The sequence below is a fragment of the Microtus pennsylvanicus genome, chromosome 5 (genome assembly GCF_037038515.1).
Source record: "Microtus pennsylvanicus isolate mMicPen1 chromosome 5, mMicPen1.hap1, whole genome shotgun sequence".
In the NCBI taxonomy this organism is placed as follows: domain Eukaryota; kingdom Metazoa; phylum Chordata; class Mammalia; order Rodentia; family Cricetidae; genus Microtus; species Microtus pennsylvanicus.
The window spans coordinates 9774954-9795251 of NC_134583.1; the positions used below are offsets into that span (position 1 = coordinate 9774954).

At 46.1% G+C, this 20298-nt stretch overlaps 1 protein-coding gene across 4 annotated transcripts in view; it reads right to left on the reverse strand.

The window, feature by feature from the left end:
- The window catches only part of Bach2 (BACH transcriptional regulator 2), a 336475-nt gene that overhangs the window by 8447 nt on the left and 307730 nt on the right, over positions 1 to 20298 (reverse strand). For all 4 annotated transcript variants that reach the window (XM_075971275.1, XM_075971277.1, XM_075971276.1 and 1 more), the window contains 2 exons: positions 12867 to 14438; positions 1035 to 1241 (listed from right to left, as the gene is read on the reverse strand). In XM_075971275.1, the coding sequence (XP_075827390.1) occupies positions 1035 to 1241; positions 12867 to 14438 (1779 nt within the window). The remainder of the gene's footprint in view (positions 1 to 1034; positions 1242 to 12866; positions 14439 to 20298) is intronic.

A 20298-nucleotide genomic window follows, 5' to 3' on the forward strand; every position in this document is an offset into this window, starting at 1 on the left:
TCTGGGAAGAGGGAATGTCAATTGAGGAACTGCCTCCATCAGACTAGCCTGTAGGCAAGTCTATGGGGGGCATTTTATTGATTAATGGTTGATGTAGGAGGCCCCAGTCCACTGTGCATGGTACCACCCCCGGGCTGGTGGTCCTGGGATGTATACGGAAGAAAGCTGAGCAAGCCAGTGAGCACGGCTTGCTCCGTGCCTTCGGCATTGGCTCTTGCCTCCAGTTCCTGCTCTGACCTCCTTTCACAACGGACTGTGATTGGGATGAATATGCCATAATACTGTTCCTGTCTCAAGGTGCTTCTGGTGGCGGCATTAGAAAGCAAAATAAAACACAGAGTGTATTATTTAAGACCTGGAAAATGCTGACGGAGGGAGAGCAGTGTTGTTTTGCTCTTTCAAATGAACAAACCAATAGAGTGTTTTAGATATTTGCCAGGTATATATCTTAGATCTTTACTGTGTGCGCAGAATCACACAATTACATGGGCCAGAATGCTCGTTATGAAAATCAGGCATAGGGGGCTGGAGAGATGGCTCAGTGGTTAAGAGCATTGCCTGTTCTTCCAAAGGTCCTGAGTTCAATTCCCAGCAACCACATTGTGGCTCACAACAATCTGTAATGAGGTCTGGTGCCCTCTTCTGGCCTGCAGGCATACATGTAGACAAAATACTGTATACATAATAAATAAATAAATATTTAAAAAAAAAAAAAAAGAAAATCAGGCATAGGAGTAGAGAATTACTTTAGAAGAGCCCCTGGTCTTTATATGCAGACAGTAGACATACTCATTATAACACACAACTGGTAAACGAAAAGAACCGATTTCATAAGGAACTCGAAGGATATGACACGCGATGACACACCTGTACATCTACACACATTCCAGATACAAATCTATTTCTTCTGCTGAGAATAAACCCAGATGTGCCCTGATGGGCAACCTGTCCCTCCACTTCTCCAGCTCTAACGGATGTGACTTTGGGTCAGTCTCCGTCACTTCCGGGAGCTGACTACCTGCTCGCCGACTCACCAGCTTTCGTATCTCACACTCTAAATTCTGAATGCAGTCCAGCTTCCTCTTGCGACAGCGCTGGGCGGCAATGCGGTTCTTGCTGCGCCTCCGGATGTCGTGAATGAACTCCAACTGTTCTGAGGTCAGCTTGTGCATCTTAATCATCATCTGGAAGTCGTTCCTGGGAAGATCTGTGATCTGATCTACAGGGAAAGGAAGTTTAACCTGGAACCGAGAACACAGAGTGGGGTTAGAGCAGCTGGAGCTGGTAAAACTTCTTTAAAATATCGTGTGTGTGTGTGCTGTGTGCACGTGCGTGTGTGTATGTTGGTATGTGCACACGTGTGCAGGTGCCCACTGAGGCCACGAGGCCACAAGAGGGTGTAAGACAGTTGTGAGATGCCTACTGTGGGTGCTGGGAACCAAACTTGGGTCTTTGCAAGAGCGGTACACAGTTTTCAACTGCTGAGCCTTCTGTCCAGCCTTTAATCCCAGCACTCGGGAGGCAGAGGCAGGCGGATCTCTGTGAGTTCGAGACCAGCCTGGTCTACAAGAGCTAGTTCCAGGACAGGCTCCAAAAAACCCTGTCTCGAAAAACCAAAAAAAAAAAAAAAAAAAAAAAAGAAGAAGAAACCTCACCTGTTGGCTTGCTTGTTTTTCTGATGGAGGAAGGTCATTGGTTAAATAAAAAGAAACTGCTTGGCCCTCATTGGTTAGAAGATAGGTGGGAGAAGTAAACAGAACGCTGGGAGGAAGAGGAAGTGAGCTCAGACTCTACAGCTCTCCTCTCGGGAGCAGACGCCTCAGAGAGACGCCATGCCCCAGCTCCGACCCAGGATGGACTTAGGCTAGAATCTTCCCGGTAAGACCGGTGCTCACAGATTATTAGAGATGGGTTGATCGGGATATCAGAATTAGCCAGTAAGGGCTAGAGCTAAAGGGCCAAGCAGTGTTTAAATGAATACAGTTTGTGTGTTGTTATTTCGGGCATAAGCTAGCCGTGCAGGCGGCTGGGGTATTAGGGACACAGCCCCGCCGCCCACAGTACTACATTTTTCCATTTTGTTTTTAATTTTATGCGTATGGGTGTTTTGCATGCATGCACCTCTCTGCACCATGTGTACAGTGCCTATGGATGCCAGAAAATGGCGTTGGCTCCCTTGGGACAGGAACTATAGAGGGTTGTGAGACACCATGTGGGGGCTGGGAGTTGAAGCTGAGTCCTCAGGAAGAGCAGTCAGTGCTCTAAACTGCGGAGCCACCTCTCCAGTCCCCAAATCATTTTTTTTTTAAGATGACCAAATCATATGGAAACCACTGAAAGCAGGTAGTGATTCATAATCTCTTGTGTCAAGTACAGTGAGATGAAATATTTGTATAATTCAACAATACAAACACACACAAGAAAGACAGGTGTGGTGGTGTATAACTCTAATCCCGACACTCAGGAGGAGGACGAGGAAGAGGAGGACTGAGTTTGAGCACAGCATAGGCTACATAGTAAGATTGAAGCCAGTCTGGGGTACAAATACGTCTCAACACACACACACACACACACACACACACACACACACACACACACCAAAAGAGGAAAATGCAAAAGAAACACAAACAAATTATAACATTATCATTCCTGAGGTTCACACTGGAAACTGTTAATTTTAGGGAGACTACGGCTTATCAACACTCTCTTCTACGAGTTCCACAAGTGAGCTCAACAAAATGACCAATGTAAACTTGTCTTCTAAGGACTGATGCAAAGACTTGAAAGACAGGCAAGTACACCTTGAAGACACGGAACATACACAACAGTCAGCCAGAGTCTTTGTTACACATACAAAACACAAGGAGATAGCCCGCCCGGACAGGAGCTGTCGGAAATGGGTTTTACTGCTCACACAGAATGAGAACTCAAGGAGGTGACGTCACTTCTGTGAACCTCAATTTCCTCATGTGCAAAACAAGGTATGCTTTCTAAGTTTGTGTTACGGTAGGCACTTAGAATATTTATTTAAAGAATGGCCACCACACCTTACATTTCCTCTTACAACATAATGCTGCTATTCCTCTACCAAGATGCACAAGCCTTCCTTCTGATAGGTGCATCTCAGCAGATGGCATTATGTGTTCTTGAGGCCATGCCTTGAAGGGCACCGAGACTCGTACTTAGTCCCGCTACACTGGCTGCTCTGTAGGGCAGACCTGGTGCCTCCAGCTCACTGCCGTTGTCCTGCCAGTTACTTGAATGGACCACCTGGGAAACACATTCATTTATTTTGAACTCAGTTTTCTTCTCTCACTGTATGGTTTCTGGGAGTCAGACTCGGCAGGCACCCTGACATGATGAACCATCTTGCCAGTTCGGAAGTGGATCCTTGAAGTTAGTGAGATGCTCAGATGACTGTAGCCCCAGCCAACACCCGCCTTCAAGCTCAACAGACACCCGCCCCTGGAAAGGCTCAGATGGGCCGGCTGAGTTCCTCACACTCAGAAACTGCGAGAGATGCTAAGTGACCCACTGCTTCTGTAAGCCAATAAGATTTGGGGTCGTTTATCAGGTGGAAATGCTTAATTTATCACCAAGATTCCTACTTTCAAGTCCTTGACAAGTTAAGGCAAACACTTTCTAGAGAGAGAATGATGGGCTGGAGAGATGGCTCAGCAGTTAAGAGCACCAGCTGTTTTTCCAGAGGACCCAGGTTTGATTCTCAGGACCCACTTGAGAGCTCACAACCATCTGTATCTCCAGTTCCAGGGGATCCAATGTCCTTTCCTCCTCTGACCTCTGTGGACACCAGGTACTTGGGTAGGTATGCAGACAGACATACACACAGACAAAACAACCATAAAGTAAAAATAAGTAAGAAACCCCAAAACAATAAAGAGAGAATGACATGCCCTTGGAGGTGTCTTCTCTGTGTTGTTAAATTCTGGTATGTATTATTTCTTAAGAACAGCAACTACAGAGGCCTGACACATGTCTATAAACCCAGAAGTAGAGGCATGAAAATTAGATATTCAAGGCTATCCATAGCTACAAACTGAGTTTGAGACCAGCCTGGGCTAAAGCAATGGATTCATGCCTAACGGAGAAGGTGAGACACAAACCCAGGCTCCCCATCTCTAGAGCCTTATCAGGACCACAGGGTTTGGGGCTCAGGTCTGCAATGTCTAAGGGTTTATTCCTGCCCTCGCTGAGGCAGCGCTGATGGTTTGGGGACTTCCTCAACCATTTATGTTTCTGCAGCTCCTGGAAAGCTGCAATCTCAGTAATCCCAGGAGGTGGAGGCTGGAGGACCAGGAGCTCAAGGGCATCCTCGGCTATACATGGAGCTAGAGGCCAGCCTGGGCTACTACACCCAGCTCAGGTTCCTTATTTTTTTTTTCAAGACAGGGTTTCTCTGTAGCTTTGGAGCCTGTCCTGGAACTAGCTCTTGTAGACCAGGCTGGCCACAAACTCACAGAGATCCGCCCGCCTCTGCCTCCTGAGTGCTGGAATTAAAGGCGTGCACCACCACCAACGACCTGGTTCAGGCTACTTTTTCTCACATTCAAATTTTGTTTTTGGCGGGCCAGCAGGTGGCACTATAAGCCTAAATGTTATGAGTTAGGCTAACACTATCAGTCAGGAAGGCTAATTTAGCATGGTGTGTCACACCTTTAATCTCAGCAGTTGAGAGGCAAGAGGCCGAGGCAGGAGGATCTTTGTGAGTTTGGGAAAACCCAAACCAACACTTACCCCTGCCAAAAAAAAAAAAAAAAAAAAAAACCACCAAAAAAATCAAAACCCCCAAACCACAACAAAACAAAACAAATTGACTGCAGTCACATTAAATGAAATAAAAACAAAATAAAACAAAACAGGTGAATTTAATTCCAAGAACATGTTATTTATCCCAATACATAAAATATTTATATCATGCATTTATATAAGTTGTTAATGAAAAAATATATTGATAAAAATTTTAAATTCAAAGTACATTTATTTGTTCTAGTAAATCACAATTCGGATGAGCCCTCATAAAAGGCATGTGGGGGGGGGGCAGTCATTAATCTCATACAGCTCTCAGGAGAAACGGTCCCTAGAAAAAGCCTGTGGGCCTAGGTGTCATTGCTCAAAATATTCTAGCGAAGACAGCAGCCTTATTTGTTAGTCTTCAGATGGTGGAGTGTTGAGTCTGTGTTCTCTAAGAGGCCAAGGACGTGGCTCTTCTAGCTTAAGCTCGGGAATACAATTGTGTCACACAGACATGAGGCCCAGCAGTCCTGGCCTTTGTGCCCAGTTGCCCACCACGCACAAAGATAAGCCAAACCCATTAAAGAATCATTTGCCTTTCCCATGCTCGGGGGAACATGCTTCGTCGGGTTACTTTCTAGCTGAGAGCTTATTCCATGTGGCATTTGTGGAAAGCTCCCAGAGGATGCTCTGGTTTGAACTCCACATAGTGAATGTGAGTCCCACGACATCTGCAAAACTTCAGCCCACGAACAGGAAACTACAGGGGAATAATTACACCACTGTGGGCCCAGCCCTGCTCTGAGTGCTAAACACAAGCAGCCAGGACAAACAGTTCCTTGCTTTGTGGGGCTGTGTTTCTATAAGGCTTATACTGATATGGAAGACTGCTAATTTCCCTTTGGATAACTGTAAACAGATAGTCAGATCCTAGATGGTTCCCCAGCAGCACAGACGTCAAGATTAGAGGCACTGAATTTGGGCATTACAAAGGCTGTGTACAGTCTTGGGGCTCATGGGACTCCTACGTCTGCTGACAATGGAGCCACCCCGCTTCAGTTCCACATCGTATTGACTTATTTTCTGAAAGAAAACACGCCAACAGTACAAATCACAAGGAGAGTCAAAAGGGCTTCCGCACCAAACGCTATTGTATTTAAAATGATCTAGACAGCAAACACAACATAGGTAGATAGACGGAGGGTTGGCAGGAGAAAGGGAAAATCAACAAAGGCAGTGTCAAAGTCCTGGACGCAAATGCAAACCCCACAGAAAATTTCATCAGGGCTTTTGCAATCATGCTGCTCTTTAAAGTGGGTCAGGGGGCGAAGAAAGGAGTCAACCGCGGGCTTTCTTTCCTACCAGGGGAGAGGGAACCTCATTCTTGTTGTGGATTTGTGTTTTTAGTTTTGCTAGCCATACCGAAAGGAAGAACTTACAGTGACTACAGGTGGGAGCACCTGCTGTGCTCCCCAAGGGGCAGAGAGGCTTCATCACAGCCCTTCTGTGTTTCTAAGTCAATGGGCACTCCTGGAGACCAGCAGCAGCCCCAGGCCTTCCAGGGCTGGAAGCCGGGTAATGTGGCAGGGCCTTGCAAATTTGAAAAGCACAGAGAAGGCCAAGGCGGTCTTCTCTTTCTTCCAGAAGCTGAATACAGCAGCCCACACAAAAAGCTCATAGGGCTTGCTGTTTGAGTCACTGCTCCTGCACAACACGTCCTTCCACACTGCACTTCTCATCAGAGGTGTTTACTCTCTGGGTCTCCAGAGACAGCGCAGAACAGACAACAGGACACGAAGAAACATTCTGCGGGCTCTCACCGCCGCCTGTCTGAACGGCCTGCAGTTACATTCAGCTGACTGTGGGTTGGGAGGCTGCGCAGCAGACGTGCCTGCGGTTTGTAGGTGATGCCTCTCTTAAGTTGTCAGTTCTCAGTTAAGGCTCAGAGACTCAGGAATAGCCACTGAGTCAGCAGACCAAGGGCCAAAGAGGGCACTACAGGCCATGGCTGTTGGTTTGCACAATACGTTCCTGTTAGTTGTACCCAATCTTGTACCAAAGTGCTGACTCTTCTCAAACCTCTGGAACTCACAGGGAGTGCAGGATTAGAGGTCATTTTCCAGTATGGGACCTATACTGCCCAGCAAAGAGTTCCCAAGGGAGGTTAGACTTTGATTCCTGCAGCGCAACCAGGGACCTCTGCTCTAGAGATAGCAAAGGGCAGAGGACCTGCTGAAGGATGCATGAAACCTAAACCTGCCCTCTCAGCACATCTGCATGGCCAGAAAGAAAGCTTGGACCAGGGAGGTTGGACAAGCTTCACGCAGACCTGGGAGGCAGTGTTTCCTTTTCATCAGTCAGAAAACTACTTGCTAACAACCGCCCACATCCTGGAGCTTAAGCTACCCTCCCCATCTCCATTAAAAATATAATCAAAAACACCACTTCCTATGCAGAACTCATATATGAGACAAAAGAAGAAAAGTTCCCACTCCGAAACAATGCCTATCTTGCCTTGATGGATTTCTCTGCAATGTTTGCTCTGCAGTTTTCACGGAATTGGGAAAGCGACACTTGCTATCTTGCTTCACCAAGTCTGTGAACACACATTTTACTGCCTGCTGCTTCCAGTTTGCTGGCTGAAGGATATTGGAGAAGGAGGGTGGAGAAATAGAAGAACGGACTGTGAAGCTTTCCTGCTTCCCTTCTTGGGTCTTACCAGATATGAGCTGAAGCCATAGGCACACAGTGCCAGTCTGAGCGGGCACCTTGGAGGCCATGACAATATATGGGCTCACCAAGACCAAGAGACAGATGCTCCTGCATCACCTCCCTTCTACTCGGTACCCCAGACACCAGGGTTCACTCTGAAGACTACAAAGACTACTAGCTATGTGGTCCCGGGTAACTGATTCTCTCTGTCCTGAACCTTTTGAGGTTCTGTGAGTCAGAGATAATACTTGTCTCATTGGAACGGCTGTGAAGAATAAAATGAGATAACATACAGAGAAAGGAATTGCTCTGTGAGTGAGCTAAGACCCATCTTTCCTTGTTATATGGTGTCCAGACATATAACATTAGGAATCCCAAACACTGAGAATGTTCTAGACAACATAAACATTCCATTTTGATTATGGACACAGCTGACTTCTACGCTGCCATTCAAAGTCTTCTTTCTATTAAGCAGATCAATTACAGACACTTGCAGAAACAAATCACAGGGATGACTATAAAAATCTTACACAGAAAGTTATCAAGTTAACTGGGAAGAAGGGGTTCATGGGGGCAGGAAGGGATGAGAGAGAATAACTGGGATTAAAAATGACCAAAATAAGCTGGGTATGGTGGGATAAACCTTTAAACTTGGGAGGCAGAGGCAGGTCTCTGTGAGTTAGAGGCAGCCTGGTCTATAGACTGAGTTCTAGGACAGTTGGAGCTACATAGAGAGACTCTGTCTCAAAAAGAAAAAGAAAGGAAGGAACAAAGAAAAAGACAAGTATATTATATATGTGTGTGAAATTGTCGAAGAATAATAGAATAATGGTTTAAAAATTATCAAAGAAAGAAAAAAATGAAAATAAACAGAATATCCAACTCAGTAATTTCATGAGAAGAATTAGACATGGCTATTCTGTACTATTTCAATGGTGGCTCCCCTCCCTCACACACATCCCTCCCTTTTCATTTTGTTTTGTTTAATATAGGGCCTCGTAGTTCAGGCTGGCCTCGAACTTGTGACCCTCCTGCCTCCACCTCCTAAATGCTGGGATTACAAGGCACATGCCACTATGCCCAGCTACTATCATACGCTTTTATTCCTCTCCAAATGAAGCATGTCGATAAAGAAAGTCCAGCTAACCAGGGCCTTTGGATATGGAAATAAACCATCTTCCCAGTGTTTCTTTCCTGAAACCACAGTCACTTAGAAAGGCTTTGGGAACTTAATAGGGCACCGACACTTGGAAGAGGACTGTGTCTTTTGTACGGCTTTCAAAATCTAAAACAGACTGGTAAACATAGGGAGATGCCATGTCCTATCCATTAGACAGACAAACAGAGAAGAATAAGTATTGGCAGAGAGGGAACAAACTGGATCCCTCCTAGACTGATTGGAGGGAATGCAAAAAAAAAAAAAAGTATAGTTGCCATGGAAATGGCTGTGTAGTTCCTCAAAAGGCCACAGATAGAGACATCACATGATCCAACAATTCCACTTAGAGACAGGTAACAAAGGGACTGGAAGCCTGTCTACAAAAACCTGGCATGCAAATGCTTATAACACCATTCTAAAAAATACCCAGGAAGCAGAACCAGCCAAAACTCCCTCAAGCAATGATGGATCCATAAAATGCGGTATGGCCTAACAAAATATATCAGCAATTAGAAGGATGGAGCTCTGATATACCAAAATACACCAGATGGGTCTATCTACAGAAGAGATAAGCTTTGAAAATGCTATCCTAAGTGAAGAAAGCCAAATACCATTTACACAGGACGGGGGTGGACGGGTGGTCACCTGGGGTGGAGGGAAAGGAGCCATGAGGAAGACCTGCTACTGGGGAACAGTATTATTCCTGGGGTGAAGAAACTATGCTAGGACACAAACTTGGGGATGGTTGCAGAACACTGCGAAAATAGTAAAAACACTGAGCTTTTCATTCTCATAGGGTGAATTTTATGGTATGGAAATTGTATTTTATTTAAAAATTTATGATTTATGTGTGTAGGTGTTTTGCCTACATGTATGTCGGGTCAGTACACCATGAATATGCAGAGGCCAGAGCTAGAGAAGAAGGCTGTGCGCCGCCATGTGGGTGGGCGCTGGGAATCGAACCTGGGTCCTCCAAAAGAGCAGACAGTACTTGTAACTGCTGAGTCAACTCTCCAACCCAGTAACTGAAGCTTTTTCAAAGCTAGGGAAGGGAGAACAAGGATGGGAAAAGTCTGTTTTATGCCCTTGGAGAGTTATTTAACATGGTCATAGATTTTACAGAAAGCAAGGCATGTTAATGTTTTTCTTCTGGTCCAGGATTTTGGCTCAGAAGATGGAGAGACTCTGCAGGGCTATCTATGCAGGTGGCCAGTTGAGAGAGGAGCCCCAGGTTTTATCTCAGACTCGGTTGTGTCTTGTGGTTTACTTGGAAGAAAACACTCAAACCCTATCTGGTTAGAATCCAAGATAGATACTATTGTATCTTATGGATCAGTTCAAGAAAACTCATGGAAACTTGGTGTATTTGGGGGCAGAACTTCTACCTACGCCAAGTCACTCCTGAAGCAAGTCATTAACTCCCAGAGGGCCTTCATGCCGAGGGCCTAGGTGGTTCTGGGAAGTAACTTCCACCTCTGCTTTGCTAGCCTCCTCCTGCCCAACACAAGCTACCGAGAGGGTTGGCGTGTGACTCACGAAACGGCAGGGAGTTTTGGCAAATGTGTCCTTCACTGCTTATGAATGCTTTACAGGTTTGTTTTGAAAAGTAAAAATAAAAAATTAAATGCAAGGGCATTTTAAGGGGAGACTATCCTCTCTGTGGCTGCTTCATGGGTTGAATGATTCTCCCCCTGTGTCACGGTTTTCAGTTCTAAGGTGGAGATTGACCTAGTCCAACAGAGAAGAAAATATGTCTATGGACGGTATTGGCTATCTGTTTTGTTATTTGTTTTTTTCCCTCCAAGACAAGAGTTTCACTGTGTAATCCTGGCTATCCTGGAACTCATGTTGTAGACAAGGCTGGCCTGGAACTCACATTGTAGACAAGGCTAGCCTTGAACTGATAGAGATCCACCAGCCTCTGCTTTCAGAATGCTGGGATTAAAGACATGTGCCACCACCACCCAGCTGGCATATCTTGGGTATCTGAAACTGATAGTTCCTAAGAAACATGACTTCCTGGGCTAAGTGTAGGGTCTTCAAAAGACCTCAAAGGCTCAGAAGCATTTGTCCTGACTCTGCCAGTTGTTGGGAAGATCAGCTGTGGGATGGAGCTGACTCTGTGATTAGCTTTCTACATGAGGCAAACTTAAAATAGTTCCAGGGACAAAAAGCAAACCTCACAAAAGCTGTCAGAGGAAAGAAGGCACGAGGTGAGAACACAACCTGCTCTTGGTTTTTGGAAGTCTCACTCTTCTGTTAGGAACAGGGCTGCATGTCTCGGGCATCGACAGTAACCCCATCCCAAACTCCAGGGGAGAAGATACGGACAGGAAGGCCACCCATTCACAGTGCCTTTATAATTTCTATTGTTTAAATCAAATCCTTTTCAGTGGTTTTCTGTCTTTCTCTATTTCTGCCAGACACTAACAGGAAAGCCGGGACGAGGCAGGCTAGCAAAGAAGAGGAAGTGAAGCCAGGGTGTGTCTGCAGCTAGCTCTAGGCAGCTTTGGAGTCCATCTTCAAAACATGCCTGAAGTTAGAGATCCCGGTCCTGTGGATGCTGAATCAACCCCACGGGGCTCTGCGGCTACCTTACCTCGCCTCTCACGCATTCCTGCTGTCTGGCAGAGCTAACCTTTGCTGAGCAAGAAACGCTGAAAAGCAGGCAAGTACGGAGCTCACTGGCCTCTTGGGCAGCTCCCTCCCTTCCTGTCCTTCCTCTCTCTTTCCTCCCTTCTCTCATTTTTTTTTCCCCAGGGACTGAATCCACGACCAGGCCAAGGCAGACAAGCACCCTGCCATGGGGCCACAGCCCCAACCCATATGTCTTCTTTCTGTGTTTTTCAGACACGGGGCAAAACCTGTCACTGGGTTTGCTCACTTCTGCTCCCGAGACAGGTGTGAGCCACAGCGGCAGTCTCTGGGTGGGTCTCTGTCAATCAGCAAGGCAGTGCAGTAGATACCAGGTCACGACCTAGACATGCTTAGATCTGTCTAGGCAACATTCAAATTACTAGGGAACTGGGGACCTCTGGGACTCCCACTCTTCTTTCTCGTAGTTATGTGAGTCTTGCTGATGATGTAGCCAGGACTGTCCCCACTCCTGCTCCCAGAGACAGTGACCCACAGACGAAGTCTTTATATACGTTTTATCGACAAAGCACAATGCTTTCAGGCTGGACAGAAGCACTATCCACTAAATGAATGTCTTCTTATCACTGGTGGGAGCTTGGGAAGCGAGCCCTGACACAGCTGTGTGTGTTGAGGAGGGTACTTCTGCAGGGATCCCATGTCTAGGATGGATGATAAACATTCTGTCATCGGCACTGTGATAGAGACAGAGCCACCCTGTGTCTTGTTGACAAGAAATACTTAAAAGGTGCAGGAAAAGCACCTGTTTGGCAGGCTCTATTCAGCTCGAATTCATCACTTTGAAGGAGCTTATGCATTGCCCTTCAAAATGAAGGGCTGAAAAGCAAACATGAGGTCATCCTTCCAAAGTCGGTAGAAGATAGGGGAGGAGAAAGGGAGGAGACCGAAAGCACCCCCCTCAACACACTTACATGCGTTGCATTCAGTTTGCCTCTGCTCACTGAGCACTGGAATCCAGGTTAGACACAGAGGGCTTTCTAAGATTGAAGGGAGTAATTTGGAATTACCTTGCAGCATTCTGCTTCCAAGGAAGGAAGGGACAGTCTACTTCCTGCTACCAGACCATTGACTGTCACCTTTAAACTTGACATGTGTGCTGGTGGGTCTTATGTCAGCTTGACATACAAATTAGTTATCTGGAAGGAGGGAATCTTAATTGAGAAAATGCCTTCGTAAGATCTGGGTGTAAGGCATTTTCTTAGTTACTGATGAGGGAGGGCCCAGCCCATTGTGGGTAGGGTCATCCCTGGGATGGTGGTCCTTGGTTCTATAAGAAAGCAGACAGAGAGAGCCTTGGAGAGGAGTGAGCCTGGAAGCAGCAACCCTCCGTGGCCTCTGCATCAGCTCCTGCCTCCAGAATCCTGCCCTGTCCTGACCTCCTTTGATGATGAACAGCAATATGGAAGTGTAAGCCAAATAAACCCTTTCCTCCCCAACTTGTGTTTTGGTCATGGTGTTTCATCACAGCAATGGTAACCCTAACTAAGACAACACATAGGAACAGTCTGAGAATGATGCTTGAGAGGAACAATTCAGGTCAAGGACTGAGACAGTAGGTCATACGTTTGAACTCAGGTGGATTCCCTACCTCCTGGCCCCTGTCCTGCACAGGACACGACTCACTGTCTGCTTCTGAGAATGATCCAGATTCGTCACTGGAATTGGTTCCGTAAGACTGCTCACATTTAATTTGGGGTCGGACTTGGTTGTACATCCCATCTCCCATCAGGCCCGGTTCCTGGTGTTCTGTGGCAAGGAATCTGGCTCCCTGGGAACAGGGTGAGGAGGAGAACTCACAGAGAGGGAGGCTGCAGGGGGAGCCCCCGCTCCCATCCTCTGCATAGGAATAGGAGGAGCAGGAGCTGGAGGTCCTGGTTCTGGTCTCTAGTGGAGGAGAGCGAGGACAGACTTTGATTGGCACCGGGCAGCTGGTGTTGGGCCGTATCCTGCCTGGCAAGTGGTCAGCCATCAGTCCGCCGTGGGAGTAGGCCTGGGAGCTGGGGAGGGACTGGCCAGTCCCTACCCATAGACTTTTTGGCACCGGCTCGGAGAGGTCTTTGTCCAAATTGCTCACCCCAGAATACGAATGCGCTGGAGTGTTCACTTGGTCACACGTGCTCGAGGAGAAGATGACACTCCTCCGGTCCAGCTCTCCCTCCTGTTTGCAGAGAGCCTCCGGTCCAGGCCCCCTGAGCGGCGACCCCATTGTGAAGTTGGACACATCCTTCTGGCCCATGTGGGGCTGTCCATAATTCCCTGTGAAAGGGGTGTAGTCAGTTTTAAGGTCACCCTGAGAGATCCCCTTGTTAAAAGGGCATGCCGAACTCCTGACAAAGTGTTGCTGAGATGTACCAGGCAGGCCAGACGACTCCACACCTTTTGCTATACTGAACAGAGACCGTAGACAGGAAGGTGAGGACACATTCCTGGATCTGTCCAGGCAGGTGGCTCCTATAGGGGTACTGGGGGTAGGGGTAGGGCTGGGCTGTTTCCGGTCCATCTCAACATCCCCCGGTCTGTCTTTGATGTCAGTTTCATCTCCAGACAGGCAGAGTGTGACGCTCTCCTCCTCGGTCTCTTCACTGGGTGGCTCACTCTTAATCTGTCCCCTGGAGAGCCCCGGTTTGAGGCTATTGCCTGGGCTGTCTTCATTGAACGTGTTTGCAAACCCTGAGGTACTGTGTGAGGACGCACTGTAGACATTCTTGGTACATGCAAGCTGGTACTTCTTGTATCTAGGGTACTGTGTCAACGCATCCTTTTCTAAGTTTTCCTTGGTGTCTGTGGGTACCTCAGACTCAGGTAGCAAGGCTTCCTTCTCGGCTACGGGAATGGCAGCAGCCTCAAAGCCGATGGGGTCGGTGGGGCAAGCCATCTTCGCTGTCTCTGAGTCCATCGTCTCTTCTTCCTCCTCCTCTTCTCCTGCAGAGTTCCCATGGTCCTCTTGGGGGCGCTGGCACGCGCTGTCCTTCCGGCACACAAACAGGCCATCCTCGCTGTTCAGGAGCTGTGTCTGCAGGAAGCTGAAGCAGGAGTCCTCCAGATTGTGCATGCGCAGGAACTCGGCACAGCGGATGACCTCGCGGATGTTCTCTCTGCTGAGTAACAGCTTGGCAGTGTAGGCAAACTGGAGCAGTGGCCCAAAGCCCCTGGCCGTGACCTGCAAAACAAACAGGGGAATTGCCAACGTTACCATCAGCACTGCTATTGTCCTGGATTTCTCAACCAAAGCAAGATAACCAGACAGTGCTAATGCCCTGGAATAAAAACCGCAGAGGAGCAGTTAATCTCGTCCTGGGTCAGCAATGCTTCCGCGTCCAATAATTAGTGCCTGTCTTGTGCCTGCCACCTCCGTACTTGACGGCACGAGCAGAACAGAACCACCAGGGTCAAGGGGCGAAGCAAGATGACAAAGGGCTCACTGTTTACACCGATGAAATGTCCTGGCAAAAACGCACAGAACAATGGGAAGCCTATTCATTACTGTCCCAGTCGGTCCTCTCAAGAGCCAGTGTACACAAGAGGGGGTGCTGTGACTCTTCTTGAAGCCAAGGAAAGCATTAGCGTTTTCTTGTCAACCACAAAAATGGCAGGGTGGCCCTGTCAAAAATGCACTCTATGGAGTTTTAAAACCAGTTTCTCCTTACAATGTTAAAAGAAACAAGGAAAATCTCTCCTCTCCATGGTTTCTACTTGGAATAGTTCTCCTCCTCCTGCTTCTTCTTCTATTTTTCTTCTCAAGACAGGGTCTCACTATGTACATCTGGGTGTCCTGGAACTCACCAATGTAGACCAGAGAGTCCTCAAATTCACAGAGATCTGCCTGCCTCTAATCTCCCAAGTGCTGAGATTAAAGATGTTCACCACTATGCCCAGCCCTACTTGGGATTTTTCCTTCCTTCCTTCCTTCCTTCCTTCCTTCCTTCCTTCCTTCCTCCCTCCCTCCCTCCCTCCCTTCCTTCCTTTTCTTTTTGATTCATTTATTTATTATATATATATAGTGTTCTGTCTGTATGTCTGCCTGAATGCCAGAAGAAGGCACCAGATCTCATTATAATGGCTGTGAGCTACCATGTGGCTGCTGGGAATTGAACTCAGGACCTCTGGAAGAATAGCCAGTGCTCTTAATCTCTGAGCTGCCTCTCCAGTTCCCCTACTTGGGATTTTCCATCATCATGTCATACCTAATCTTACAAAAAAAAAACAAAGATGGCGACAACTGTCAAGAAGAAATTAACTCCTGGTTCAGAAAGAGTTAGGGTATACAGATCTACACAATCTGGCTGTCATTTCAATGGTTGTAGCCTCCAAGTAGCAAAGGACATGTGCTATCCCTTCCCAAATTATTATTAGTAGTTTTACTATGAAGCTGTCTAAAATCTCCTGTGTAATTATTATTAGTAGTTTTACTATGAAGCTGTCTAAAATCTCCTGTGTAATTATTATTATTAGTTTTACTATGAAGCTGTCTAAAATCTCCTGTGGCTATGCCTAATGATGCATTTGCTGCTTCTCCAGTGTATTTTACAGACACATGTATGTACGGGCACACACACAATGACTTAGACAATTAAAAATATGTTGCTTGTGGTTAACTGCTTTTTTTTTAAAAGATAGAAACATCTAAATGCAGGGGTCTGGGGTAGGCTTCCTTACCCTGCATATACTATTTGGTATCCTGTAGATCCTTACTGACCCTGCCGCTGATCCAGGGGAAAGGCAGACAGAGCTACAGAGCACGTGAACACATTAAACAGAGCGGCCGCCATGGGTGCTTGCTGAAGCTCCAGTGGTCACAGGTTTCCAGGGTGGGCAGGGGAAACGACGACACTGAGGGAGATGGAGTGGTAAGATTGGGTGACTTCTGTAATCTCTGACTTCTTGAAGCATGCAGAGTCCAAACTCATTAAAAGACCTGCCTCTACCGCAGAAGACTCAATGCATTTTGTCCTCTCAACTCTTGTAGCCAGAGAGCGGAAATGTAATGCCAGGACCCATTCTTCAGGGCACACAGTGACTGGGGTTTTAAATGTTGATATTGTTGAAGTACTTACTAAAAATCCAAATAAAAATAATCAACCAGATAATAAGTTCAAAGGAATCCAGCCACCAGAAACACGCTGATTTGGAATAAGACATGTCTAGAGGAAATATTATATGTGTGAAGGAATTAAGCAAAGGGCAAGAAAGGGAGAAATTAAACTGTTATTTTCTGATGACATGATTTTAAAAGTAGGTAACTCTGAAGATTCCACAAGTTATGATCATGAACTAAAAGTAAATAAATACAAAAATCAACATATAAAAAAGCCAGCAGCATTTCTAAAGACTTCAACAAAAATCCCATTTACAATAGCTACACAAAACACTTAGAAATAGATCTAACCAATGATCTCTACAGTGAAAACTATAAGACACTGATGAAACTGGAGACAGACAGACAGAAGGGTATTGTGTATAAGTAGTCTCGAAGAGTCAACACTGTTAAAACATTCATATTATCCAAGCAAACCTACGATCCCATGGAAGTGGTGTCATTAGCAGTACGGTCCTACCATCAAGTTCTGGGTGGCAGTCTAGAGCATTGACAATAGCCATTAATGTTTAGGGGATTTATGGGACCTCAATGGCCAAAACCTCGAAAATAGTAACCCATTCCAGCATGTGGTATCTAGCTGGGAGCACTGTTCTCCCGTTACAGGGCGTTCTGGTTGGTCCTTTGCCAACTTGACGTAAGTTGGAATATCAGTTAAAGAAATGCCGCTATCAGTTTAGCCTGCAAGCAGGTCTGTGAAGAATTTTCTTGACTGCTGTGGGTGGTACCACCCCCCTGGGGAGGAGGTCCCTAGTGGTATAAGAAAGCAAGATAAACAAACATTTTTCCATGGTCTCTGCTTTAGTTCCTGTCCTATCCCTGCATAACAGACTGTAAGTTTTAAGGTAAAATAAACAGTTTTCGCTCAAAAGTTCCTTTTGGTCAGGCTTTTTTTTTTTTTATCACAGCAATAGAAACCTAACTAGAACATAGGGTTACTCTATTAAAACCTTTTTTTTTTCTCTGTAGTTTGGAACCTATCCTGGAATTAGCTCTGGTAGACCAGGCTGGCCTCGAACTCACAGAGATTTGCCTGCCTCTGCTTCCCGAGTGCTGGGATTAAAGGCGTGCGCCACCACGGTACTACTCCTTTTTAAAGACAACATGAACTGCAGTGACCCAGGAGGCATTGTCTTGGCATTCCATGGGACCAGACCAGGGGAATGAAACAGAGAGCCCGGAAACAAACCCAGGCATTTACAGACAGCTGTTCTGACAAAGGTGCTAAGAACACACAATAGGGAAAGAACAGTCACTTCTGTTAATGCCGCTGGGAAAACTGTACAACTATACAGAATGAAAACAGACTCTTGTCTCTCCCCAGACACAAACATCTGTTCAAAGTATACGAAAGGCTTAAATGTAGTCTCTCAAACTGCGAAACTTCTAGAAGAAAGCATAGAAGCATGCATGAAATTCCATTATATTGGTCTGGACTATGATGGTTCTGGATATGACCTAACATATACTGCCTCATTTTTGGGTATGAAGAAATAAAAGCAAAAACAGAAAATGGGATTATATCAGAATTAAAAAAGTCTATACATAGCAAAGGAAATAACAGAGTGCAAAGAGAACTAACAAAATAAGAGAAGATATTTGCAAACTCTACATTTACTACATGCCAAATGTAAAAAAAAAAACCATATGAGACCAGCTATGGTGGTCAACCATTTAACCTCAGTGCTCAAGAGGCAGAAGCAGGCAGATCTTTGTGAGTTTGAGGTCAGCCTGGTCTACATAAGAGTTCCATGTTAGCCAGGGCTGTCAGCTGAAAACCCAGCAAATGAAGAGACTGGTGGCCTGCAGGTCCCTTGAACACACTCAACGGGATCCCAGGACACAGTTAAGTCCCTGTTTGTTTACGCTGTGGGTCAAGGCTGTATTCATACAATGCAATGTGCACATTTACAATGGCCACTGTAGAGGAACCCCAGGTAATGGTAATAGGTCCAAAAATACACAAAGCAAGTGCCCATCGCACCTTCTGAACAGGGCTAAAGCCAGCAAAGGTCATCAACATACTAGATTAGCTTTCGTGTCTCCAAAGATGCTTCCACAACCGGCCTATTTTGAGGGACCACTTAAATCAGCTCATTGTATCAGATGGCCAATGTCCAAGTAGCTATGGGAAGCTGTACATTCATAAGGCTGTGATCACATCTGCATTGCTATTTACTCTTTGTTCTTAAGGAGTAAGTCTCTGATAATGGGAAAAAGTAAGAAGGGAGGGAGGCAGAGAATCCTTTCCAACACCAATGACCCATAAAATTGCATTTAAAAATCCAAGGATCATAAAGTGGAATGAAGTGGTTAGAAATAGAAAACCAGTTCCGTTCCACTGCTGTTATTGAGCACCGTCTCCTTGTTGTGATGAACGTGGACATATCAGGCTAAAGCCACCCCCTGCATTCAGGAATGTTCCAAAGGCATGGCGAACAGATAGTAAGTACAACGTTAGGAAGAACTTGGAATAATAGCCTTTGATTGGCATATCCTGGATGGATGACTTTGAAGAACATTTTTGCATCATGCATAGCTATATTGCTCTCTGGCCTAGAATTCACAGACATGCTGTACAGATGATACTAGACTTCACATCAAGAGCAGACAGAACATTCCATGTGGGACTGAGACCAGGAAGGGTGCAGGGACTAATATTTTCCTGTTTTGTGTGTCCTACTGGCTACTGATCTTAGTCACATGAGGCAGTGACATCAACCTGGGGTGTTAGTTCTGAAAGTAGTAAGACCAGACCACCAAACCCACATGGACATGAGTCAACACATTGACAATGGCCTATCAGAACTTTGACCCTTAACCCTTAATTCCTTTGGGTTCTGGACTCACTGTATCCATGTAGTTAAAGACGAGCTAATAAACACCCAGCTAGCAGGACACACGGTAGGTGCAATTTGAGGGATGAGGAGCTCATTACCCAAAGAACCCATCTTGCTACTGGGAAGAGCTTATGATAAGAAACATGGTTGGCCTTTAAACACACACACACACACATATGGGAGTCCCATGACTTTTGTGGGGATAACCAATTGGGTTTGATGTGAGCGCCACAGGAGATAATTTTTCACGTCTGGTACTGTAAACCTGGTCAAAAGCTCATTGCTGGGGAGGTGACAAGGGAGGTGTGTGTGCAACCTACTACTGTTGTTTTATTAAGAGGACAGATTATCAAACCGCCTTCGAAATATTTATGTCTCGACCCATATATTTGTGGCCGCTCTCATCTCTGGTCAGGGAGGCATCTTTAAGTAATGAGCTGCAGTCACTGTAAAAATTCATAACTGGTCATCGTGTGGAGACTAAGTGTAAATACTCAGCCCTCAATGAGATATTACATCAACCCAAGGCTCAGTGACCATCATAGAGGAGGGGCAGACAAACGATGGGGAGGAGTCTGGTAAAACATTGTCTTCTCGTCATGACATGGCCACTGCACTCATGGGTGCACAGCATCTGGGGTTACACAAGACCTACAGGAGATTAAGCTGGGTCGTAATTCTAGTGTGGATGGGGGAAGGGGTCATGAGGTCCCTCCCCCAACTTAGGAGTCACTGGCAACTGACTGCTGCTGGGGAAAGGGGAGTAACTGTTTTTTGGAGGTGCAGCCATTACTGTGTTGCTCCAGTGGACGGCTCCATATCTCTGGATGGGCAGCATTGATGGGACACAGTAGCTTAGTAAAAACAAATACAGAAAAGGACACGAAGTTAGGAGAGGTGGAGGGGGAGTTGGAAGGGAAAATAAGGAGTGGATATCAGCAAAATACACTGCATAAAGTGTTAAATTATCAAATAAAATATTGTATATTTAAAATAGGGGCTGGAGGGCTGGAGAGATGGCTCAGCGGTTAAAAGCATTCCTTTCTTGTAGAGGACCCAAGTTTGGCTCCCAGAACCCACAGTTG